The 26,849-nt window shown below is 45.8% G+C and overlaps 1 protein-coding gene across 2 annotated transcripts in view; it reads left to right on the forward strand.

Moving 5' to 3' along the window:
- The window catches only part of PHF24 (PHD finger protein 24), a 280,864-nt gene that overhangs the window by 214,547 nt on the left and 39,468 nt on the right, over nt 1-26,849 (forward strand). For both annotated transcript variants that reach the window (XR_012240591.1, XM_073611431.1), the window contains exon 4: nt 25,000-25,078. Coding sequence is in view for 1 of the 2 variants with exons in the window: in XM_073611431.1 (XP_073467532.1) it covers nt 25,000-25,078 (79 nt within the window). In the remaining variant the exon portion in view is untranslated. The remainder of the gene's footprint in view (nt 1-24,999; nt 25,079-26,849) is intronic.

Genomic DNA, 26,849 nt, shown 5'->3' on the forward strand with positions numbered 1-26,849 from the left:
ACAAAGGCTTCCTTCCGTAACGTCACATGAAATCAACCAGATACTGGCTGGAGGGATCTTCTTATTAACGGGAACCGGTCATGTTGGCTGGTACCTGCCACGGCCGAGGCCCCTATGCAGCCATGGATGCTGCTGACTCGCAGTATACCTTATTTTGGGCCCGATGATGGCATCACTGGTTCTCTGTGCTTCTATCTGCAATACAAAAGTTTTGAAAGGATGGAAGAGCCACACCAGCTTGTACAGTCCTTTTGGAATATGTTGTTTGGCAACAGTCAACGCGTTTCGGGGGCTCAGCACTGTGTTGATGCTGAACACCCTCCAGCTAGGAAATGAGGAGGACTTTAATATCAATATCTAATATCTTCATAATATAATTATGAAGATGGAGGTCCTCACGGGTTGACCTGCATTGGAAAACTGGAATGTAGGGTACTTTCTGCAGCTTCTGAAGCACATTATGAGAAGCTCACAGTGTGCAGTAAAGTCTGAGGAAGCCATTTCAGTACAGGAGAGGTGCCGGTATAAACTGTGCAAGACTGAAGGGAAGGCCAGAGGTCAGATGTATCCTGACCCTAATATCTTCCTCTAACTGTACGTCTAAATGAGCTGAAAGGGTAAAGCATGGATAGATGAGTCACCAACATCCAGGGGAGGGAACACTATACTGCGCTGTCTATGCAATGTACCCTGGGAATTGTGGCCCGGAGGCTCTACCTGCGTCATCAGCTTCTCGGAGCTTTTTGATGGACGGCCTCTGATGAAGCAGTATAATCATGTTGGGAGGCGCCTGGATGGAGGCCTGAGGGGGATGATCTGGGGATGTAAAGAAGAAAACAGTTAACACTTATATTTAGCACAAGGTAACAGTGGCGGCTGGTGGGTTCTTCTTCTAGGGGGGGCAGCAAACAAACAACACCCCTTCAGCAGCGCGGCACTGAGACAGCATCCTCCCCCCCTTCTATCCGTTCATGTGGCAAGGCTGTGGTGTCCTCTCCTCCTCTCCTGGAGGCTGTGGTGTCCTCTCCTCCTCTCCTGGAGGCTGTGGTGTCCTCTCCTCCTCTCCTGCAGTATGGGCAGTGGCGGCTCCGGTGTCCGCTCCTCAAGCTTCCTCTTCCGCCAAAGCACTAGGCATCCAACAGGATAGCCTGGCGCTTTGGCCAATCGGGAAACAGGTTTTGCGACCTGCCTCCTGATTGGCAGGGAGGAGCTTTAGTGTGAAAATAGTGAAAATTCATTCGCTACCGTCACACAACTGGGTGGGTTCGGAGCGCAATGCTCTGTGCTCCCGAGGCCCTCCCTTATTTGAAGCCTATTAGAGCCTCTGGCCCTAGACAGGTTCTTCAAAAAAACACCCCAGCACATTGGAATCCATGTTTCGGCGCCCTGATATGTAGATCAGGGGGCCGGACGCATGGATAGGGGAGGCAGCCTCTAACGAACGGGCCGCCACTGCAAGGTAGGAAGGAAGCAGGACATCTTATATATATTTGATTGATTTAATTCAAGGGAGCTCCCCATCAGAGTCCTCAAGGTCCCCCCTCATATCAGGGTCCATATCAAAGTTCCCCTTACATGGGGCTCCCCACCTACATCATATAAATGAATGAATTGCAGATCCAAAGAATTATCTTGTACAGAGACACCTGGGATTCGTAAAAAGTCAACATTTTTATTGAAACAATGTAACAAGTAAAATTGAAAAAAAAAATGACACAGTGCAGTCTGAATCATGTGTGTCCGGGTACCAGGCGGAAGGAGGCCCGGACACATGATTCAAAACCCGTACTGTCCGGGTGAAGGTTCCAATCTAATCAGAGTCCCAAAGTCAACTTCTATACAGATCCACCGTTGTTCTATCGAGTAGTGCCCGCTATTGAGAAGTGCCCGGGGCGAAACAGCGCATGCGCAGCACAATAGCTGATTTTACAATCAGCTGTTGTGATGGCGTGACGGCGCCTGTGCACAATAGCCGACGGAAGAAACTTTTGTGTCAGATTGTGCCCTGCGCGGGCGAGGCGTGTTCATGTTGGTGAGGGGCGGATTATTAAATAATGGGCAGTGCTGCTAAACACATATTCTTCTGATAGAAAAACCCGTCCTGCAGTTGGCTAAACACGCCCCGCAAGCGCTCAGGAAGAATAGCGGAAAAATCTGTGTTTTGCAGCACTGCCCATCACTTAATAATCCGCCCCTCACGGACATGGACACGCCTCGCCCGGACACATGAACCTGTACTGTCCGGGTGAAGGTGGCAACCCTAAGCCGCCCCCATCATTCAGATATCACCACTGAAAGTCCAGGACATCATATGACGTACCTTGGGAGGGAAGAACAAGCATATATCAGGGGTCTCAAACTGACGGCCCTCCAGCTGTTGTGGAACTACAAGTCTCATCATGCCTCTGTTTATGGGAGTCATGCTTGTAACCATCAGCCTTGCAATGCCTCATGGGAATTGTAGTTCTGCAACAGCTGGAGGGCCATCAGTTTGAGACCCCTGATATAAATGAAGGAATGCAGATCCAAAGAATTATCTTGTACAGAGACACCTGGGAATCGTAAAAAGTAAATGTTTTTATTGATTTTATTGAAACAATGTAACAAATAAAATTTTTTAAAAAAATGACACACAGACCACCTGTGCAAAGATAAAAAAAAGACAACGTTACCAATGGGGGGGTGGGGGTGGGGAGACTGCTGGCAGCACATCATACATATGCACATCAATCATGCACACCGCTGAAGCTATAGCAAAGTAAATCTGTTCTGACTTAAAGCAGAACTTCAATCGTTTTTTCATCTTTCCATCTATTAAATCCTCTGTCCTTGCTGTTGTTTTATCTTTGGATAGTAAAACATATTTTTTTCTGCCAGTAAATCCCTTATACAGCCCACTTCCGGTTTCTTGTCTGGTCATTATCCTAGGCTTATGACATCACGCACAGCTCTCTCTCACTCTCCTGAGAGTGTGCCAGGAAGGGAAGGGGGGATGAGTCACAAGAGGGCTATTGAGAGCTGCAGAGCTGGGGGTGTGCCTCTGTGTGTCTGTGAAAATCCAGGAAGTGAACAGGCAGCAGCTTCATCTGCCCACAGTAAAAATGGCTGCAGCCAGACTCAGTGGAGGGAAATTTCTGCAGCATATTTGGCAAGTACAGAATCACAGTATATATAAAATATAATGCAAAGTGGTTGGAGGGAAGCTTCAGAATGGCAAAGATGTTTTTATTACAAACTATGTGAGCAGAGTGCAGACTGGCACACTGGCTGCGTTTGATGGTACAGTGGCTGCGTTTGATGGTACAGTGGCGGCAATTGATGGTCACAGTGGCTGCGATTGATGGTAAAGTGACGGCAATTGATGGGCACAGTGGCTGCGATTGATGGTACAGTGACGGCAATTGATGGGCACAGTGGCTGCGATTGATGGTACAGTGACGGCAATTGATGGGCACAGTAGCTGCAATTGATGGTACAGTAACGGCAATTGATGGGCACAGTAGCTGCGATTGATGGTACAGTGACGGCAATTGATGGGCACAGTGGCTGCAATTGATGGTACAGTGTCGGCAATTGATGGGCACAGGGGCTGCAATTGATGGTACAGTGCCGGCAATTGATGGGCACAGTGGCTGCAATTGATGGTACAGTGTCGGCAATTGATGGGCACAGGGGCTGCAATTGATGGTACAGTGCCGGCAATTGATGGGCACAGGGGCTGCAATTGATGGTACAGTGACGGCAATTGATGGGCACAGTGGCTGCGATTGATGGTACAGTGACGGCAATTGATGGGCACAGTGGCTGCGATTGATGGTACAGTGACGGCAATTGATGGGCACAGTGGCTGCGATTGATGGTACAGTGACGGCAATTGATGGGCACAGTGGCTGCGATTGATGGTACAGTGCCGGCAATTGATGGGCACAGGGGCTGCAATTGATGGTACAGTGTCGGCAATTGATGGGCACAGTAGCTGCAATTGATGGTACAGTGTCGGCAATTGATGGGCACAGGGGCTGCAATTGATGGTACAGTGACGGCAATTGATGGGCACAGTAGCTGCGATTGATGTTTTTTTTTCAGTTTGTTTTCGCACCCCCAAAAATTTTGAGCACCGGCCACCACTGACGGAGCACCAAGCACTTTGTTGCTGTAGTCACACATATCATCACGAGTCACTTTATATTGTATAAATGAAGTCACCAAATCTATGTAACATTAGAGTTATTCATTTACATTTACCACTCAGTCACGATTGTCATTGTGATGTTCACCAGTGTAACTTACTGATTAAGCTCATAGTTCTCATTAGATAGAGGTGGGGTGAGGCAAGCGCTGTTTAGTTTAACCACTCATGTCAGCCTTCTGTCTCTCTGCATTCCTCTTGCCATCACTTTTTTCCAGGCAAGTTATCAATTAGCCATCTCCTTGCTAGCTGTGTTGTCAGATGTCATAGGAGGAGGGTGGGCACCCCGCTCGACCTTGTAGATAAGCTTAGAAAGTGGCGGCACGATTGATTGGGGGGGCATGTCAGCGCACCCCTCTCATCCTCCTATGGCCATCCAAGAACGTAGCTAGCAAAGAGACAACTACTTGATAACCAGCTCTTGCCTCTGCCCCAAGCCCCTGCATGATGCAAGCTGTGGCCAGGGGGATTGGGGGGGGGGGAGGGCAGGTCAGCCTTCCATCCCTCTGCATTCTTGTTGCTGCTGTTTGTCTCATGCAGGTGCTTGGAGCTGAGACAAAAGCTGGTTATCAAGCAACCATCTCCTTGCTAGCTGCATTGCTGGATGGCTGCAGGAAGAGGGGAGGATGGGGCACCTTGTTTGACCTTGTAGCTAGGCTTACAAAGTACGTAGGAACATGATGGAACAAAGTACTGCATACTTTGTCCACAGTCATCTCTTTGCTACAGTAGCTGTGTTGTCGGTTGTCACAGGAGGGGAGGGGCACCCTGTTCAACCTTGTAGCTAGGCTTACAAAGTGGCGGCAAGAGGGATGAGGGGCATGTCAGCTTTCCATCTCTCTGCATACCTCTTGCTGCTGCTTGTCTCATGCAGGTGCTTGGAGTCAAGACAAGATCTGGTTATTAAGCAACTGTCTCCTTGCTAGCTGCGTTGTTGGATGGTTGCAGGAAGGGAGGAGGGGCGCCTTGTTCCACCTTGTAGCTAGGCTTACAAAGTACGTAGAAACATTGGACAAAGTACTACACATACTTTGTCCCCAGGGGACAGAACACTGTAGCTACTAGGTTGAGGGGGTGGGGGGAGGTATGAAGCCTTCAATCCCTCTGCATTCCTCTTGCTGCTATTTGTCTCAGCTGAGACAAGAGCTGGTGTCTCCTTGCTAGCTGCATTGTTGGATGGCTGCAGGAGGAGGGGAGGATGGGACGCCATGTTCAACCTTGTAGCTAGGCAAGAGGGATGGGGGGCATGTCAGCCTTCCATCTCTCTGCATACCTCTTGCTGCTGCTTGTCTCATGCAGGTGCTTGGAGTCGAGACAAGAGCTGGTTATCAAGCAGCTGCTCCTTGCTAGCTGCGTTGTTGGATGGTTGCAGGAAGAGAAGAAGGGCGTCTTGTTTGACCTTGTAGCTAGGCTTACAGAGCACATAGGAACATGGGACAAAGGTATTACATGTACTTTGTCTCCAGGGGACAGAACACTGTAGCTACAAGGTCGGACGGAGTCCCCCCCTTCCTCAGGTAACTATCCAACAATGCAGACAGCAAGGAGATGGCTGCTTGATAACCAGCTTTTGCCTTGGCTCCAAGCATCTGCATGAGACAAGTGGTGACATGAGAGGTGCATGGGAGCGCATGTCAGCCTTTGGTCCTTCTGCATTACTCCTGCCGTCACTTTTCTCAGGCAAGTTATCAAGCAGCCGTCTTCTTGCTAGCAGTGTTGTCGGATGTCACAGGAGGAGGGTGGGGCACCTTGTTCGACCTTCTAACTAAGCTTACAAAGCATATACAAACATTGGACAAAAGTACTACATGTACTTAGTACCCAGAGGACAGAACTCTGTAGCTACAAGGTCAGACAGGGCTCCCCCACCTCCTCCTGTAACCATCCGACAATGCAGCCAGTAAGGAGACGGCTGCTTGATAACCAGCTCTTGCCTCGGCTCTAAGCATCTACACGAGACAAGCAGTGGCATGAATGATGCAGGGGAGGGCATGTCAGCCTTTGGTCCTTCTGCATTCCTCTTGCCGTCAGTTTTCTCTGGCAAGTTATCAAGCAGCCGTCTTCTTGCTAGCAGTGTTGTCGGATGTCACAGGAGGAGGGTGGGGCACTTTGTTCGACCTTCTAACTAAGCTTACAAACATTGGACAAAAGTACTACATGTACTTAGTACCCAGAGGACAGAACTCTGTAGCTACAAGGTCAGACAGGGCTCCCCCACCTCCTCCTGTAACCATCCGACAATGCAGCCAGTAAGGAGATGGCTGCTTGATAATCAGCTCTTGCCTCGGCTCTAAGCATCTACACGAGACAAGCAGTGGCATGAATGATGCAGGGGAGGGCATGTCAGCCTTTGGTCCTTCTGCATTCCTCTTGCCGTCAGTTTTCTCTGGCAAGTTAACATGCAGCCGCCTTCTTGCTAGCTGTGTTGTCGGATGTCACAGGAGGAGGATGGACGCCCTATTCGACCTTGTGGCTAGGCTTACAAAGCAGCGACAGGGTTGGGAGGGCATGTCGGCCTTCAATCTCTCTGCATTCCTCTTGCTACTGCTTGTCTCATGCAGGTGCTTGGAGCCGAGACAAGAGCTGGTTATCAAGCAGCTATCTCCTTGCTAGCTGTGTTGTTGGATGGCTGCAGGAAGAGGGGAGGGGGTATCTTGTTCAACCCTGTAGCTTGGCTTACAAAGCACGTAGGAACATGGGACAAAGTACTGCATACTTTGTCCCCAGCCATCTCTTTGCTAGCTGTGTTGTCGGATGTCACAGGAGGGGAGGGGCACCCTGTTCAACCTTGTAGCTAGGCTTACAACGCACATAGGAACATTGTACTACATGTACTTTGTTCCTAGGGGACAGAACAGAAGACTGCCACTACGAAGCTGGAAGCAGGCTCCCCCCATCCTCCTGTAACCATCCGACAACACAGCCAGCAAGGAGATGGCTGCTTGATAACCAGCTTCTTGTCTTGAGCAAGTTATCAAGCAGCCATCTCCTTGCCAGTAGTGTTGTCGGATGTCAAAGGAGGAAGAGGGACAAAGTACTTAGGAACATGGGACAAAGGGGACAGAACACTGAAAAAAAATTTAAGTGAAAGTTCTTTAAATGCTCGTTGATAAGGTTGTATTCACATTAAGGGAATCCCGTTGAATTTTTAATCCAAAACCTTTTTAAAAAGAAGAGAGATTGCCTTTACCGAACACTCTGCGCTCACCTACCTGTGACGCCAGTGGAAGGAGTGATCAGACGGTAGAATTATTGTCCCCCCCCCTTTTTTTTTTATGTCGCCCTGAATAATTCATGGCCGCGTCTCTGTAAAGCGAATTTTCTCCTCTGCTTTTCGTTAAAAATCCATGAAGCGTACAGCGCATTCCCGGCTCTGCCATGTAAATCCTTTGCGTTATACACGTAGCCGGGGCTGAGACAGCTGGTCATAAATTATTACATTTATTGTAGGATCCTGGAGGACTTACCTGTAATAGATTGTAAATGAGGTCGATCACGATTTTTTTCCTGGAAGTATCAGCAGGCAATTTGTTTTAGGGTAAAAAAAAAAAAAAAAAAGTCAGGTCTGATAATGAACAAGGCAATTCCCGGGAACCGCCAAGAGGTTAAGAGAAGCGGCGGCTGGGAGATTGGGGTCATTCTCCCTTGGCACTTTGACTTCCCAGTAACAGGAACTCAATTTCTCTTCATCAACTCACTCCACCGTGTGCACACCGCTCAAAGAGAACCAGTCATGCAGTCAGGCAAAGGGATTCGTTTTACCTGCTGAAGCATTTGTATTTATGTCTGTCCAGACCTGATATGTACATAGCTCTGCCACACAGCATAGTCCTGTATAGCAGGGCAAGAGACCTGACAGGTCTTGTCCCTTCCCCCAGTCGGTGACTGGACATTGAAAAGAGAAGCAGAGGACTGATGAGCTCATCTCTCAGTCTCTGTGCTCTCTCCTCCTATCAGCGTGCTTATTGTTAAAAGTTGCCCATGTACTGTCAGGATATCCCATTGGTTGCCCATGTATTGTGATGATTGCCCTCATGTTTCCTATGTGCTTTCAGGATTTCCTGTTGGTTGCCCATGTACTGTCAGAATAAAGCACTTTTTGCCAATGTACTGTCAGGATAACCCATTGGTTTCCCATGTATTGTGAGGATTGTCATTTTGTTGCCCATGTGCTTTCAGGATTTTTTGTTGGTTGCCCTTTTGTTGTCAGGATAAACCATTTGTTGCCCATATACTGTCAGGATAAACCATTTGTTACCCATGTACTTTTATGATAAAGCTTATGTTGCCCATGTACTGTCGGGATAAACCATTTCTTGCTCATGTATTGTCTGGATAAACCATTTGTTGTCTATGTGCTTTCAGGATTTTCTGTTGGTTGCCCATGTACTGTCAAGATAAACCACTTATTACCTATGTACTGTCAGGTTAACCATTGGTTGTTCATGTATTGTGAGGATTGCCCTTTTGTTGCCTATATGCTTTCAGGTTTTCCTGCTGGTTGCCCGTGTACCATCAGGATAAACCACTTGTTGCCAGTGTACTGTCAGGATAACCCATTGGTTGTCCATGTATTGTGAGGATTGTCATTTTGTTGCCCATGTGCTTTCAGGATTTTTTGTTGGTTGCCCTTGTGTTGTCAGGATAAACCACTTGTTGCCCATGTACTTTTTATGATAAGGCTTGTGTTTCCCATGTACTGTCAGGATAAACCATTTGTTGCTCATATATTGTCTGGATAAACCATTTGTTGTCCATGTGCTTTCAGGATTTTCTGTTGGTTGCCTATGTACTGTCAAGAAAAACCACTTGTTACCCATATACTGTCAGGATAACCCATTGGTTGCCCATGTATTGTGAGGATTGCCCTTTTGTTGCCTATGTGCTTTCAGGTTTTCCTGCTGGTTGCCCATGTACCATCAGGATACACCACTTGTTTCCAGTGTACTGTCTGGATAACCCATTGGTTGTCCATGTATTGAGAGGATCGCCCTTATGTTGCCCATGTGCTTTCAGGATTTCCTGTTGGTTGCCTGTGTACTGTCAGCGTCAACCATTTGTTGCCTACTTATTGCCATATTGGCCAGTATATTACCCACATGTATTGTCACAATTGCCAGTATGTTACCCACATATTGCCATGATTGCCAGCGTGTATTATTATTGCCATTGGCCAGCCTAAATAAGCAGACAAGTTATTGTCTCAGCATTTTATTGCTTATTCATTCCCATTATACCTTTGTTCCCCGCATATCGTAACAAACTGCCCAGTTGGGGAGGCTTTGGTGAAATATCAGGGGTCTAAACAGACCTCTGATGTTTTACGTTTGAGACAGCGAAAGGAGATTAAGGACACAGCACTTAATATCCTTCTCTGCAGCCTCAGCTCTGTACAGACGCTTCCTGTTCATTCACAGACTGAAGCATAGTAAACACAGTTTACACTGTTTCAGTTATGAATGGAGAGAGTCTCTATTCAGAAAAGGAAGTGGCCGGTAAATGACATATTTACCGGACCCTTCCCTGCTCTTCATCTTGGCAGATGTGACAGCAGACGGTGGGAAAGGGGAGTAGGAAACCAGCAGAGCTGCGGGGGGATGGGAGGGGGGCAAGAGAGAGCACAGGGGGGCTGGAGAGCACACAGGGGGCAGCAGAAAGAAACTGGACAGGAGGAGCAGTGAGGCACCTGTATATAGATGAATCGATCTCTCCATTTTCCTCCTGCCGTCTTCTCCACCTCTCCATCCAGCAGACATTTAAAAGCTGCAGGAGGAAAATGAAGAGATCAGCTCCTCTATATGCAGCCGCCTCCGCCACTCCTCCTATTCAGGTGTACAGGGGGGCCGCAGGGGCCCCCTGCAGCATTGGCCGGGTTGCAATTGCGATGCCTCCCTGTAGGTATGCCCCTGATCAGGTGACCTGTTTGTTGCCCATGAATTGGGAGGGTTGCTTGTTTTTTTGCCCATGTCCTGTCAAGATTGCCTCTATATTGCCCATTTACTTCTAGTATTACACATTTGGGTTCCAAGCCAATACTGTTTGAATTGAGGACCGCAGTTCCTTAGTTAAATCTCCTACAGGATGTTCAGTATCCAACCAACCAATCTTAGGCTCATGGGGTAACAAAAGTTCCCAGGTATGCTTATCTCCTTCTGAAAATGCTTTTCACCTGGATCTCTCTGGTTTCCATATTTTAAGTCACTGTCCATGAATAAGCATACACTAAGCAAAGTCCATATGCATGGAGGAGGAACTGCCTGTAAGGGAATATTTGATAATTTGTGGCTGTAACAATCTCCCACTCTTCTGGGAAGACTTTCTATAACAATTGGAAATGTGTCCGTGGAAATGTTTGCCCATTTGTGAGGTCAGGTACTAACGTTGGATGAGAAGACGTGGCTCAGAATCAGCATTCCAATTCATCCTAGTAGGGTTGAGGTCAGTTGTGCAGGACATTTGGTTCCTCCACACCAAACTGGTCAAACCATGTCTTTATGGAGAAAAGTTGTTCAGTAGGGTTGAGGTCAGGGCTCTGTGTAGACCATTAGAGTTCCTCCATGCCAAATTTATCAGACCATGTCTTTATGGAGCTGATTTTGTGTACAGGGACACGGTCATGTTGGATATCCCATTCCAAAACTATGGTTATTAATATGGCCTCCTATAATCTGGTATAAATACATTTTATTGTACAGGCTTTTCTCAAGATTTTGGAAGTTGACTGTGAGAATGTGTGCCCATTTTTGAGATAAGTTACTGATGTTGGATGAGAAGACATGGCTCACAATCAGTGTTCCATTTCATTCCAAAGGTGATCAGTAGGGTTGAGGTCAGAGCTCTGTGTTCCGTAGAGTAGAGGTCAGGGCTCTGTGTTCTGTAGGGTTGAGGTCAGGGCTCTGTGTTCAGTAGGGTTGAGCTCAGGGCTCTGTGTTCAGTAGGTTTGAGGTCAGAGCTCTGTGTTCAGTAGAGTTGAGGTCAGGGCTCTGTGTTCAGTAGAGTTGAGGTCAGGACTATGTATTCAGTAGGGTGGAGGTCAGGGCTCTGTGCAGGACACTCAAGTTCCTCCACACCAAACTGGTCAAACTGTGTCATGCTGGAACAGAAAAAGGTCTTCACCAAACTGTTACCATAAGGTTGGAAGGGACAATTGTCCAAAATGTTTTTGCATGCTGTAGTATTAACTGTAGCCTTCACTGGAAACATCTAAGCTTCATCATTTGGAGAGAAGTCCACATCGTTTTTGCCCTATAGTGTGTAGGCTCAAAAGGCACCATATTTGACTGTTATAAATGCAGACTTTGCTTGCTTGGTAGTGACTGTGCTTTATTGTTCCTGTCTCAGTGTGACCCCTTAAATTAGATTCAACAGGCTATCTATGTAGCTATTTGATTATCTCTCACCTCAACTAGCCTACTAATTAAGGGGAGTGGTTAATTGGTCACAGGTGCTTGAGGCCTATATAACTTTCTGTAGAACTCATTTTGAGCCTGCTCATCTTTGAGCTTGACTCCTTTTTGCTTGCTGGAAGTCTGACCAAGTGGAACTGGACTAAGTGGTGAGTTAAAAACCAGAGTTGAAAACAGAACGTTATAACAGGAGTCATCAAACCTGTAAGTACAGTAGCATCTGAAATTTCCTGTTAGTAATATTATTATTGTAACCGTATCCATGTGAGTACATGGATTGAAAACTGGCTACAAGGGCGAGTTCAGAGGGTGGTGATAAATGGGGAGTACTCAGAATGGTCAGGGGTGGAAAGTGGGGTCCCCCAGGGTTCTGTCCTGGGACCAATCTTATTTAATTTATTCATAAACGACCTGGAGGATGGGATAAACAGTTCAATCTCTGTATTTGTGAACGATACTAAGCTAAGCAGAGCAATAACTTCTCCGCAGGATGTGGAAACCTTGCAAGAAGATCTGAAAAAATTAATGGGGTGGGCAACTACATGAGGTTTAATGTGAAAAAATGTAAAATAATGCATTTGAGTGGCAAAAATATGAATGCAATCTATACACTGGGGGGAGAATCTCTGGGGGGATCTAGGATGGAAATGGACGTGGGGGTCCTAGTAGATGATAGGCTCAGCAATGGCATGCAGTGCCAAGCTGCTGTTAACAAAGCAAACAGAATATGGACACACATTAAAAAGGGGATTAACTCCAGAGATAAAACGATAATTCTACAAGACTCTTGTCCGGCCGCAACTGGAGTATGCTGTCCAGTTCTGGGCACCAGTCCTCAGGAAGGATGTACTGGAAATGAAGCGAGTACAAAGAAAGGCAACAAAGCTAATAAAGGGACTGGAAGATATTAGTTATGAAGAAAGGTTGCGAGCACTGAACTTATTCTCTCTGGAGAAGAGACGCTTGAGAGGGGATATGATTTCAATTTACAAATACCGTACTGGTGACCCCACAATAGGGATAAAACTTTTCTGCTGAAGGGAGTTTAATAAGACATGCGGCCACTCATTAAAATTATAAGAGAAGAGGTTTAACCTTAAACTGCGTAGAGGGTTCTTTACTGTAAGTGCGGCAAGGATGTGGAATTCCCTTTCACAGGCGGTGGTTTCAGCGGGGAGCATCGGTAGTTTCAAGAAACTATTAGAGAAGCACCTGAATGACCGCAACATACAGGGATATACAATGTAATACTGACATTAAATCACAAACATAGGTTGGACTTGATGGACTTGTGTCTTTTTTCAACCTCACCTACTATGTAACTATTACAACTCCATATTTGTTGATCTCCCTCTATGCAGGTTATCCCCTGTTCAGTCTATCATAAATTCTGCTGCCAGACTCAACCACCTATCCACCTTACCAACCCCTCAGTGGCCACCACCCTCCATTGGCTTACACTCCCCTAACAAATAAAATTCAAAATACTAATAACAACAATCAAAATCATCCATACGTCATCCCCTTAGAAATATCAAAAAATCTCATCTCAAAATACCACCCAAACCATTGCCTCCACTCACCCCTAAGACTTGCTACTCTCTAGCTACCTCATCCCTTCCTCTTATGCTCACTTTCAGGACTTCTTCAGATCATGTCCCATCCTCTAGAACCTTGTTACAAGTTTAAGGTTCTCTAAGTTGGGGTCCCACCTAAATGTTGCTTGGAAACATTTTTCTGTCACTCATATTTGTTCATATAAGCAATTGTGGGAGGACCTACTGGGTATTTTGGGTATTTGAACAGCAGAAGAAGCTAAGGAGGGATTCTTCTCTTATAGAGGACACATCAAAGAACATCAGTGAGTGCTCATAGCGCTGGGTTGTGCTCTCCTCTTTGGGTGAACATTGGAACTACGTCTTAAATGATAGGGGAGGAAAAAGATTTGTTGCCGTTTTGTTGGGAAGAGGATAAAGACAGAAGTCAGTGGAACTGTGTGAACATGGGCCTCCACATTGAAGCTATGGTAATTGGACAATTTATAAAGTATGTAACCATGGAAATAGCTGAGAAGCAACCCCTGTTGAAGGTGGAGTTTGTGTTGCTGGACATGTTCAGTTAAACGGGGGGGGGGGGGGCATTTCCCTTGATGAAGATTTAAGATCCTATGTGTGATGAGGAAAGGGCAGATAGTGGTGAAGAGTGGTGATGGGCTCTGAAGTAGTACTTGTAATCGGGCTGGACCATGTGCGTTATTCCCAAGGGGGTGATCTTTTAGAGTGGGTGTTGATCCTTACACCCACTGGTGCCAACCCAAGTGAGTCAGGACTACCAGTCCCTGTGTTGGGATCAGTACCCGGATTTATAAGGGGGCAAAAGGGGAAATTGTCCTGGGCCCTGTGCCAGAAGGGGCCATCAACTTCTTTTATAAAAGAAACTTATTTTCCCTCACAACTTCAGTAGTGTGTTTATTAAAGAAATTGCCCAGTTTGCAGCCTTTGCCAAGAACCAATTATTTCTCACTCACTTTTTTTTAAAAGGCAGTTTTATTATATGATAAAGGGCTTTCTGATACCTTTCCAGGAGTTAATGTAGCTCTTAGAGTATATTTGAGCATGATGGTCACTAGTTGTTCCAGAGAAAGGTTGTGCAGCAAATTGGCACTGATAAAGAATTATCTGAGAACCATGATGACCCATGAAAGACTAAGTGCTTTGGGCCTACTGGCTGTCAAGAGCCGTGTTCTCAAGATGATACAGTTTGATGAGTTAAGCGAAAGATTATGCAATTTTCTTTACTTCCATCACGGGTGGAAGGAAAGAAAATCACTCAACTCTCCGGTCAGTGCCTTCCCCAGTGCTATTGTGTTATGCTGGGAGGGCGCTGGGAGCCTTCCCGGTGGCAGAACAAAGTGATTACTACTAGGCAGTAATCACATGCAAAAAATCCAACAGGCTGGTTTTACCCAAGTCAACTTGGATACAGCCATTCTGGTCCCTGCTGAACCCGCCAGAATTCGATCCCTCTATGGCCGGCTTAAGTTAAAGATTTTTCAGATTCCTACAGTCAATAAAATTGGGAAAAAAATCATACAAATGTTTTCTTTGTAACCTAATTTAGATTTTTTAAGAACAAAAGTGGTTTTTCATTTATTTTAGTTCACTGTTTTATTTGTCGTGTAATTTAACTTCTATATTGAGGGTCCCCCCAAACTTGAAGTGCCCCAGCCCCCCCAATGTCTAAATCTGGCACTGGTTGGGATCTCTGGATAGCCCCATCAAGGATTAGAGTGAGGCCACCTTGTGGGGCACTAGGGTTTGTGCTCCACCCAGGGGCTTGAATAGAGAAGTACTGAGAGTTATGGAGGCAGATCTCTGATGTCCTGTAATGCCGCGTACACACCACCGGTTTTCCCGTCAGAATAAACTCTGAAGGTTTTTCCGATGGTGTTCCAACGGAATTCTGATGAAACTGTCTTGCGTACACACAATCACACGACGGGACTAGAAAAAGGAAGTTCAGTAGCCAATAGCTTCCGTCTCGTGCTTGCTTCAGAGCATGCGTCGTTTTTGGTCTGTCGGAACAGCATACAGACGAGCGGTTTACCCGATAGGAATTGGTTCCGTCGGAAATATTTAGAACATGTTCATTTTCTAGATCCCTCAGAATTTTCGAAAAAAAAAGTCTGATGACCATACACACGATCGGAATATACGATGAAAAGCTTCCGTCTGACTTTTTTTGTCGGACATTCCGCTCGTGTGTACGCGGCATAAGTGGTTTGCTGTGCCCAAAGGGGTTCATTGCTCTCCAAGGTAACCCCCATTATATCACTACCCCAATCTGTCCCACTATCTCCTACTCTGTTCACCTTTAGGTGATGCCTGAAAACTCAACTCTTTAGAAAAGCCTATCCTGCCTCTCCCCACTTCCAATCATTGGCTAAACTTTGCTGTCCTAACCTCTGTTGAAAAACTTAAAGTGATTGTAATTTTTTTTTTATTAACAAATATGTTATACTTACCTGCTCTGTGCAAAAATTTTGCACAGAGCATTCTCATCCTCCTCTTCTAGGGTCCCCCGCTGGCACTCCTCGCTTCTCCTACCTTCCTAGTACCTGCCTCAAGCAAACCAGCTGCTAGGAGGAGTACTTGTGTATGTTCCATACCCAGCCGGGCTGTATGCATCTATTAACACACACAGTGTGGCTCAGCCCCGCACCCTTGTCACTGGAATTGATTGACAGCAGTAGGAGCCAATGGCTTCTGCTGTTTTCACTGAGTCCAGGGTGCGGGGCTGAGCCACACTGTGTGTGTGTGTTAATAGATGCATACAGCCCGGACCGAGGCACAGTGCTGGACTGAGATTGGGTTCAGGTAAGTAAGCAGGGGGGCAAGCGGGCAAGGGGGCAGGGGGGCGGTTGTGTACCTAAAAGGTTTTTTACCTTAATGCAGAGAATGTATTAAAGGGGAACTCCACCCAAAAGAGGATGTTCTGCTTGCTAGCCTCCTCCCCTTCTTTTTAACATCTGGCACTTAGTATTTTGTGGGGGCAGCAGGTACCTGGTTTGGACAGGTACCCGCTCCCACTTCCACCCAGATCGCATAGGCAATCCAAGCAGACATTCACACATACCCCCCTTCACCTGCAGCCTTCTGGGACACATCACAGGTCCCAATAGACTGCGGGACCCATCACAAAGCACGGCACGTTTTCCCTTAGTTAGAGACCCCAAGCCCAGTGAAGAACTGGCTCGGGTAAGGACGGCTGTGGATCCCTGGACAGATAAGTGTCTTTGTGTTAAAAGTCATCAGCTACAGTATTTGTAGCTACTGACTTAATTTTTTGGGGAAGATTGATGCTCCACTTTAAGGTAAAAAACCTTTAGCCTTTACAGCCACTTTAACTTACAACACCAAAAAACAACAAATTTATTCTTTGACTATCTCCCGCCTCGAATATTGCAACTTCATTCTCACTGGGCTACCTCTAAACAGACTACCCCCCCTTCAGTCTTTCATGAATGCAGTTACCAGACTCATACACCTCACCAATGCTCAATGTCCACCATCCATCTCTGCCAATCGCTTTAATGGCTTCCACTTGTAGACAGGTGCAGTCTGGACTCCCCACTGAAGGTGGTGCTCAAACAAAGCGTCAGTGCAGAAGGGGAAGAAGTCGTGAGGAACTTGGTTCCTCTATGACTTCCTGTAATCACCAGGGGGGTAGCTGCCTGATTGGACGCTGGCACCCCACATGATCTCGGCATCCATCTTGGGGCAAGGCAGAGTCTATGTAAGACTCTGGCTCTCAGGTTTGGCTTGCTTTGTATGAGTGGCTAGTGTATGGACAGGTTCCCCATCTGGCAGGGACAACACTTAGCGTCAGGAAAAGGTTCCTGTGGAGGTGCAGGGACTATGCCATCTCTTTTAGGAAGAATCTTAGGAAGCTTAGGAAGCCTCCCACTTGGGTGTGAACTGGCTAGGCCACAGAACATGTGCCAGCAGGTTTAGATGATGCCAATCTTGTTAGCAACATCTAGAGCAGGGTCTCCAAACTATGGCCCTCCAGTTGTTCAGGAACTACAATTCCCATCATGCCTAGTCATGTCTGTGAATATCAGAGTTTTACAATGCTTCATGGGACGTGTAGTTCCGCAACAGCTGGAGGGCCATAGTTTGGAGATCCCTGATCTAGAGCATCATAATCGGGAGCAAGACTTCCCATATTAGGGAGTATGCCTTCTTCCTACCGTCTGGTCTAATGAGGGTATTCACTTTAGCCACATCAATATTGTGCAGCTTCTTCACAGCTTGTTTAAACTGATGCTTGTTTGCTTTGACATCAATAATGAAAACCAGAGTGTCCTCAATCTTCTTCATAGCGGACTAAGTGGTCAGAGGGAACTTAATGATGGCATAACGGTCAAGCTTGTTCCTTGTGGGGGGGGCACGTTTTCTTGGATATTTGGGTTACCTGCTCAACCTCAAGGTTTTGGGTCTCTGGAATGTAGGCGTGGTTCAGATCTTCTTCTTCTTGTGACTGTGTACTCCTTTCAGCGCGGTCTTTTGGTCTTCAGAGCCCTAGACTTTGCTTCAGTCTTGGCAGGGACAGCTTCCTTCTTCGCCTTCGGTGCCATCTTGGGGAAAAGCAACTACCTCTTTACTGTTCTGCACCTCGACCCAAACTCACCCTCTATCACCCTACACACAATTAATAACCGAGTTTGCCACCTAGTGGCCAAACTAAGAATTGTACTAACACCTCCTTACAAGCAGGGCCCCCCTAACCCTCTTATATTAAATTGTACTGTAACAGTACAGCCTCTCTTTATATTGTAAAGTGCAGCACAAAATGGTAGTGTGGAATAAATCCTGTATATTAAAAACAGTAATAATAGTAGATCACCTTCCCCCTCCTATAGTTTCCTGCTAGCGTTATGTGATTTCCTGACACCTCTACACCTTCATGGGCCTCAGTATAATGTAGGAATAATTACATTTCCTTCCTAGGGCACTGAGCCATGACCGCCCCACCCCACTCGTTTATGGAGTCCGTGTGATTAAATGTATACATATATGCAGGAAGCAAGTACATAAAGTAATTTATCACTGCAAGCCATGCGTCTCCTGACCCTTCATGGTCTAATATAGAGACACTACAGTAGATGGCTCGCTGTGATAAATAACTGTAATTACATACAGCCTCTTGTGCATTAACATTGTTCCTTGGTTCTTGGAAAGCCCAATGCATCAATTTAATATCAGCATTAAATATATTCCTTTTGGAGAGCCAAACGCCATACAGGAGTTCACAAATGAGAGTGTCTCTGTCACCGAGTGATAATTACCAGACACAGGACAAACCATTTATGGACTGACCCTGATGTTAATGATCCAATGATATTATTGATGTTAATGACCCAGCCATATAAAAGGTGTTAGCAATCCAGAATGTCATTTATGGTGATAATTCTATAAAATGGAATTCTTGGCAAAAAAAAAAAAAGCGTGATAATAAATGTCATAGCCAAACATGTCCATACATATTACTAAGTTGTCTATGCATAGAGCTCTGTACAGTCTGTACATAAAGCCCTAAGTATTCATCATATAGAACTCCATGGGGTCCATATACAAAGATCAGCCATAACATCTTAATCACCCACCATAACCCGTCGATGCATGGACCCCACTAGACCTCTGAAGGTACAGTATGCTGTAGTCCCTAGCACCAAGCCTTCAGTAGCAGGTCCTTTAAGTCCTCTAAGTTGCAATGTGCAGCCTCTATGGATCGGACTTGTCAACATCTCAAACTCGTTGCTGTGTTCCTCAAACCATTCTTGAATTCATCGGACCAGGCCACCTTCTTCCATTGCTTCGTGGTCCAGTTCTGATGCTCACCTGCCCAATTGTAGGCATTTTTGGCTGTGGACGTGGGGCAGCATGGGCACCATGACCATACAGAACAACCTGCAATGTAATGTGTGTTCTGACACCTTTCTATCAGAACCAGCATTCGGTTTTTCAGTAATTTGAGCTCCGGTAGCTCTTATATTGGATGGGACTACACAGCCAGCCTTCACTCCCCATGTACATCAATGAGACTTGGCCACCCATGACCCTTTGCCCTTTTTTTTTCTCTTGGACCACTTTTGGTTGATCAGGAACACCTCACAGGAGTTTTGGAGTTACTCTGACCCAGTCGTCTAGACATTACAGTTTGGCCCTTGTCAAAGTCGCTCAAATCCTTACAGTTGCCCGTTTTTTGTGTATTTATCACATCAATTTCAGAGACAACATATCCACTTGCTGCTTAATATATCCTACCCACTTTCAGATGCCATTGTAACCAGATAATCAATGTTCTTCACTTTACCTGTCAGTGCTCATAATGTTATAGCTGATCGGTGTATACATCTCTAAATGGTCCATATATAAAACTTGTCCTCATATACAGTTCTAAGTGGTCCATACTGTATATATATAGCTCTCAGTGGTCCACATACATCTTCAGTTTAACCACTTGCCGCCCGCCATGTAGCAGAATGACGGCGGCAAAGTGGTTTCAATATTCTGACTGGGCATCATATTACGTCCGCAGGATATTGAGCCGCTGCGCGCCCCAGGGGGCACGCATCGCGGCGATCGTTGTTGCAGTGTGTCAGTCTGACACCCCGCAACACCGATCTAGGTAAAGAGTCTCTCACGGAGACTCTTTACCACATGATCAGTCGTGTCCAATCACGGCTGATCACGATATAAATAGGAAGAGCCGGTGATCGGCTTTTCCTCACTCGTGTCTGACAGACTCGAGTAGAGGAGAGCCGACCAGCTGCTCTCCTGACGGGGGGGATCTGCGCTGATTGTTTATCAGCACAGCCCCCCCTCGGATCCTACCCAGGACCACCAGGGAAGCCGCCCAGGACCACCAGGGAAATCAGCCACACTGGACCACCAGGTATGCCCCCTAGACCCCCAGGGAAATACTAATCAGTGCAAAGGCAGCTGCCAATCAATGCCCAGGCAGCTGCCAATCAGTGCCCACTACAATGCCTACCACTGCTAGTGCCACCAGGGATACCTATCAGTGCCGCGTATAAGTGCCGCGTATCAGTGCCCATCAGTGCCACGTATCAGTGCCCATCAGTGCCCAGCAGTGCCACCTACCAGTGCCCATCAGTGCCACCCATAAGAACCCATCTTTGCAGCCTTTCAGTGCCCATCAGCGTCGCCTATCAGTGCCCACCAGTGCCACCCAGTGCCACCCATGAGTGCCCATCAGTGCTGCATATCAGTGCCACCCATCAGTGCCGCCTACCAGTGTCCATGAGTTCCGCATATCAGTGCCCATCATCTTGCCCGTCAGTGCCCGCTCATTGGTGCCACCTCATCGCTGCCCCCTTATCAGTGCCTGTCAGTGCTGCCTTATCAGTGCCCATCAGTGAAGGAGAAAACTTACTTATTTACAAAATTTTTAAACAGAAACAAAAGCAAAACTTTAATTTTTTTCAAAATTTTCGGTCTTTTTTTATTTGTTTCGCAAAAAATAAGAAAACGCAGAAGTGATCAAATACCACCAAAAGAAAGCTCTATTTGTGGGAACAAAATGATAAAAATTCAGTTTGGGTACAGTGTATCATGACCGCGCAATTGTCATTCAAACTGCGACAGCGCTAAAAGCTGAAAATTGGTCTGGGCAGGAAGGTGTCTAAGTGCCCGGTATTGAAGTGGTTAAATATGCAACTCCAATTGGTCCATATACAGTATACAGCTCTAAGTGGTCCATATATACAGTACATTTTTAAGTGGTCCATATATAACTGGTTCATATATGCATCTCTAACTGGACCTTACTGTCTATGCAGCTCTAAATTGTTCATAGACACAGCTCAAAGTGGACCATTTATACAGCTCTCAGTGGCCCATATACAGTAGACCTGGTCCATACATACAGCTCTAATTGATCCATATTTACAGCTTCATGGCTTATGTATACATTTTGTTACCTATTAATTATATTGGTATACAAATTTAAACAGTCTACGCATACTGTTTTATGTGGCCTCTACATTGCACTCTAAGTGGTCCATATAGAGATGTCTAAGTGCTCTATGTTACGGGTGACACCCCTAGCAGGTGATGTGGGCTCCCCCAGGGTAAAGAGATTAAAAGTCACAGTTTGGTCTTCACCAAAGCAACCAGCAAGGAGTGATGGGTCAGAGACCCTAGTATCCCCAGAACGAGACTGACACCCTCAGGTGTGCCCCACTAAGCAGTTGCTGGCGCAGGGTGGTTAGATTTAGGAAACAGGATGAAGTCAGGGCAGAGGTCAGAGCAAGCAGCAGGCACAAGAGTAGTTCATGTCCAGGGTTCTGTTCAAGCCGGGTTTGGAGAACATGACTAAAATTTGGGTGCTGAATCCATGCCCTATTGAATTCAAAGGGAGTTGAATGTCAAAAAATTGTTATTGTCATTTTCTAGGCTAATGAGCAATGGATTGTCAAATGAATTGCATGGGGGTAGGGCACTTCTCTAGGGGACATGTACCAAAGCAAAAAAACGTTTAAAAAATTCTGTTTCGTGTTGAGCAGTGAGTGTATTAATTCTTAATCACTTGCTTACTGGGCACTTAAACCCCCTTCCTGCCCAGACCAATTCTCAGCTTTCAGCGCTGTCACTCTTTGAATGACAATTGCGCGGTCATGCAACACTGTACCCAACTGACATTTTTATCATTTTTTTCACACAGATAGAGCGTTCTTTTGGTGTTTTTTAATTGCTGCTGGGTTTTTTATTTTTTGCTAAATAAAACAGCAAAATGACCGAAAATTTTGAAAAAAAAACCAAAACGGTTTCATAGTTTGTTATAAAATTTTGAAAACAGGTATTTTTTCTCCTTCACTGATGTGCCCTGATGAGGCTGCACTGATGGGCACTGATAGGCTGTGCTGATGGGCACTGATAGGCGGCGCTGATGGGCACTGATAAGGCGGCACTGATAGATGGCACTGATAAGCACTGATGAGGCGGCACTGATAGGTGGCACTGATGGGCACTGGTGGTTGGCAATGATGGGTGGCACTGAAGGGCACTGATAGGTGGCACTGATGGGCACTGATGATCACTGATGGGTGGCACTGGTAGGCACTGGTAGGTGACACTGATAGGCAGCACGATCTGTGGCACTGATTATGAGACACTGATGGACATCGAATGGCAGCACTGGTGGGCATTAATGGGTGTCACTGTGGGCACGGGTAGGTGGCACTGTGGGCAATGGTAGGTGGCAGTGGTGGGTACTGATAGGTGGCACTGGGAGGTGGCACAGTGGGCACAGAAAATGCAGCCGCGGCTTTCTGTGTGAGGGACTGATGTCCGTCTGACAGAAGCCAGTGATCAGCTTTTTTTCCCCCTACGCTGACAGCGTGAGGAAAAAGAATACCAATTACCGATCTTCTGTTTACATCACGTGATCAGCTGCCATTGGCTGACAGCTGATTACATGGTAAGGGACCGGGATCCACCCCTTACTTGGATCTGTGATCAGCCGAGTCTCATAGAGTCAGTGATTACAGAGCACGCCGCGCGCGACCCGCAGGGACGAGCAGACACCCATGGACGCCCTCCCAGCAAATAAGGCCCCCGCTGTAGCCGTCTTTCAGCTATAGCGTGGGCGGCAAGTAGTTAAAGTGAAACATTAAAAATGCAAAGTGTCTTTAAATAACATGCCTTGGGGATGCCCTGACCCATGTTGTGGGATGGCACATCTGTAAAATCTGTACAATGTATACAACCAAATACAGCAACACTGACATCTGAAAAGAAAAAAATGCAGTTTAACTTGCTGGCAAATTACAGCTCCAAGCCTCTTCTGTTTGTAAACAAAGCAGTTGGGGATTCCCTGCATCCATAGCAGACCCTTATCCTAGATGATGGTAATGGGGGATACCACAAAAAACAAGAATGGAATATAGTCTGGTATGGACGTCAAAGGGGACCCCAAGCAAAAAAAAAAATTATGGGCCCCCATGCAAAAAACAAGAAATAAAAAGTGTGAGGTCCCCAAAATCTATAGCAGACCCTTAACTGAGGAGCATGCAGTTTGGCATGTTGTGAACCATAGAAGGCCCATGTCCACAAAATGGGGGATACCTTGCCAGGTACCATGTCCCCATGTTGGTGAGGACAAGGTACTCTTCTCTACAACCCTGGCCTGGTGGATGTGGGGTTCTGAGGGTGGGGACCTCATCAGAACCTGGAAGCACTTTTTAACAATAACAGGGCCCCAGATATGTGAATGTGTAAGGGGTGCATAGTATCATCAGGACTGAGGTCCAAGATGCAGAAATATCCCAGCCAGTCCAGGACAGTTGGGATCCACGATGCCATCCAAACTAACAGGAACATAACAAAAAGACTTATGCCGCGTACACACGAGCGGACTTTTCGACGGACAATTCAACCGTGTGGGCTTCATCGGACCTGCAGCTGACTTTTTCGGACAAAAATCAGATGAACTTTAGATTTGGAACATGTTTCAAATCTTTTGGACGGACTCGAGTTCGGTCGAAAAGTCCGCTTGTCTGTATGCTAGTCCGACGGACGAAAACCGACGCTAGGGAAGCTAATGGGTACTGGCTATCAACTTCCTTGTTTTAGTCCGGTCGTACCTCATCACGTACGAATCCGTCGGACTTTGGTGTGATCATGTGTGGCAAGTCCGTTTGTTCGGAAAGTCCATCGGAAGTCCGCCGAAAGTCCGTCAGATAGAGTGTCGGACCAGTCCGGTTGAAAAATCAGCTCGTGTGTACGCGGCATTACACTTTCACTGAAACAGATTAAATAGCAAACCTTAAGGACTTTTTCACTGCAGTGTATTTTGGAGGCACGAGCATTACCTCAGTGCACATTATGTGTGTTAACAATATCAAAAGGCTGCCTAAACGCAATGCATGTTAACTGTAGTTTTGGCTCTTTCTGTAATCAAGGGAGCAGTAATCGTTTGCTCTGGCCTTTTCAGGCTCTCACAGGCTGGGAGTTTGATTACTTCCTTCTGCCTTTGGAAGAAGATTCTAGAGCTTAGGGCAGGAGATTCAAATCAACCAGCCTGATTATTTATTGGAAGCCAGTCTATGCCTGGATAGGAAATGTCCAGCTAAATAGTCTGAGACACTGGAGAGCTGGGTTCTTTCTCCCTAGGAGGGTTCCAGAGGTGCTTGCTGCTGCCAGGCAGCCCATGGACTGAACAGCTGCTCTAAGCTTTGGGTGGACCAGGAATTAAGGCCCAAATGGACTTTGCTCAGAATTGACAGCAGAACCACACCACAAGGGATGTGGTCCAGAGTAGCCCCATCTTTGGTTCCGAAGGCATCTAGGAAGGGACAATTATCCTGAGGGACTTGTGAGTAGTGACCTCAAGCTGATCCTTGTGTGTACTGGACACTGTGCTGGGTACCGATAGTTACGCACTGGCACGGGGTAACCAGATGGCCTAAGATTTTTCCCATGGTCTGCAGCTGTGGGGCTTTGGACTGTTCATTTTTAGTTATTTCCACAACTAGAAAGAATGTCCTCTGTTCATCAACTATCATGGAGCGTTTCAGAGTAACCCATGCCCTAATCCCCATTCTGTTCCTGAGTTTACCAGCAATAAACCACAAACAGACAACCCCTAGACTGGAGTGAATGAACTGTTGCTTGGGTGGCCAGTAACAATCACCGGCCCCTGAAGGTTTAGTGCTAGACAAGCAAAAACAAATAACCTTATCTGTAACATAAATTTGATTTTGTAAACCTAGAAAGCAAGGAAACAAACTGGGAAAGGATGCCGAATATGAATATGAAACTGGAGACATTATTTTCATGTATTTGTATGAAATAATTGGTGTGTTTCTCATTGCAGGACAATCTGAACTTACTGCTAACAGAAGAGGAGATGTACAGCTTGAATGAGACCTTCAGCCAGTGTAAAGTCATCCCAGGTGAGCCGTGATCCCAGTAAAGGTGGGGAGGAAAGAGTAGATTGTAGATCTGTGTCCCTTTGCCAAGCTGCACCACCATCGATGGTCATCCTATCCTCCAAAACCCGTTGGCATGCTGTGTTTTTCTGTGCCCGGTCCTCCAACTCTCTCTGTAGGCTTCCTAACCGCTATGGCCTTTGTATGTGATGGGAGATTTTAAAATACGTAGACTGCATAAAAAAAGTTTTTCATTTTCATCAGTAGGTCTGTTCACACATTTGAACATGTCACAATTTAAAGCCGTCCAGAATGGGTGAATATTTTTTACTTTAAAGCATAAATCCCCGGTACTTGTTTTACCTTGTAGTCAATTTAAGCCGGCAACTCAGTGTAATCTGTAAAATCAGAAACTTTAGTGGCTACATGCTAAAACACAATAGTATCAAACGAATGCGTTTAGACGAAATGCGTTAGTTACCAGTGTGTTTTAGTATGTAGCCAATAAAGATTCCGATTTTACAGATTACACTAAGTTTCCGGCTTGAATTTACTATGGATTTGATCTTCTGGGTGCGGGAGCACTATAGCCAGAGTGCCGGTTCTCAGCCATCAGAAGCTTATTTTGCAGTTGAGCTTGGGTATTGTTTTTTTTTTGTTTTTTGTTCATGGGGACCATGAAGTGACTTGCAGAACAGATATGGAAAGACTGGAACAGTTTATAGGTTCATGTCTGATGACCATGAAGTAGCTTGCAGAACAGATACCCTGTTTCCCCGAAAATAAGACCTAGCGTGATTGTTGGTGATGGCTGCAATATAAGCCCTACCCCCCAAATAAGCCCTAGTTAAAGTCTTTGTAGGTCTTATTTTCAGGGTAGGTCTTATTTTTGGGGAAACAGGGTAGGGCTTATTTGGGGGGTAGGGCTTATATTGCAGCCATCACCGACAATCACGCTAGGTCTTATTTTCGGGGAAACAGGGTAGGAGGCTCTACTCACAGAATCCTGGAACAGGATCAGTGCATAGTTGTAGCCTTTTGTAAGTAGCTCAGAATCCAGCTTCAGGGGTGCCTGGGACAAGAAGCCTTCTTCTTCCTTTCAGCAGTTATCCATTCCCTCAGGAGGGAGAAAAAAGGCAATCTCCTCAGTGCTCCAAACTATTTAACCACTTTCCCAGCCACCAACTTGGCACACCTCCCCAGGGATTGACTGGGCCCTGATGAATATTCAGGCTGGTCATTTGAATTCTCCCTCCCTAAACTCTGGAAACTTCTTCTAGAGGCAGAGGGAAGCAATCAAACTCCCAGACTGTGCAGCCCTGAGCAGACCAAAATAAAGAATTACTGCTCCTCCATCTACAGCAGGAGCCAAAAACTACATTCACCTATTTGACCAAACTAGGAGGGTGTTACATCAACATGTTGAATTCTTCACCCATCTGTCTAAAAAAAGAATACAATAAAATAGAATATAAAATAATAAAGCAATAGAATAAAAAAAATGAAGGAATGGTAAGGAATAGAATATAATTTTAATAGAATAGTATAAAATAAAATAGAATATGACCGTCTTCCTAAATTCGAATAGAATAAATTCAAATTTGAATAGAATAGATTAGAATAGCATTCAAAACAATGGAATCCAAAATAATAGGAAATAATAGAATAGAATAAAATAGAAAGAATACAACCATCTTTAGAAATTCGAATTTCGAATAGAATGCATTTGAATAGAAAAGATTAGAATAGAAAATAATAGTAAAGAATAGAATAGAAAATAATTGAAAAACAATTA

Source organism: Aquarana catesbeiana, linkage group LG01, assembly GCF_042186555.1.
Source record: "Aquarana catesbeiana isolate 2022-GZ linkage group LG01, ASM4218655v1, whole genome shotgun sequence".
In the NCBI taxonomy this organism is placed as follows: domain Eukaryota; kingdom Metazoa; phylum Chordata; class Amphibia; order Anura; family Ranidae; genus Aquarana; species Aquarana catesbeiana.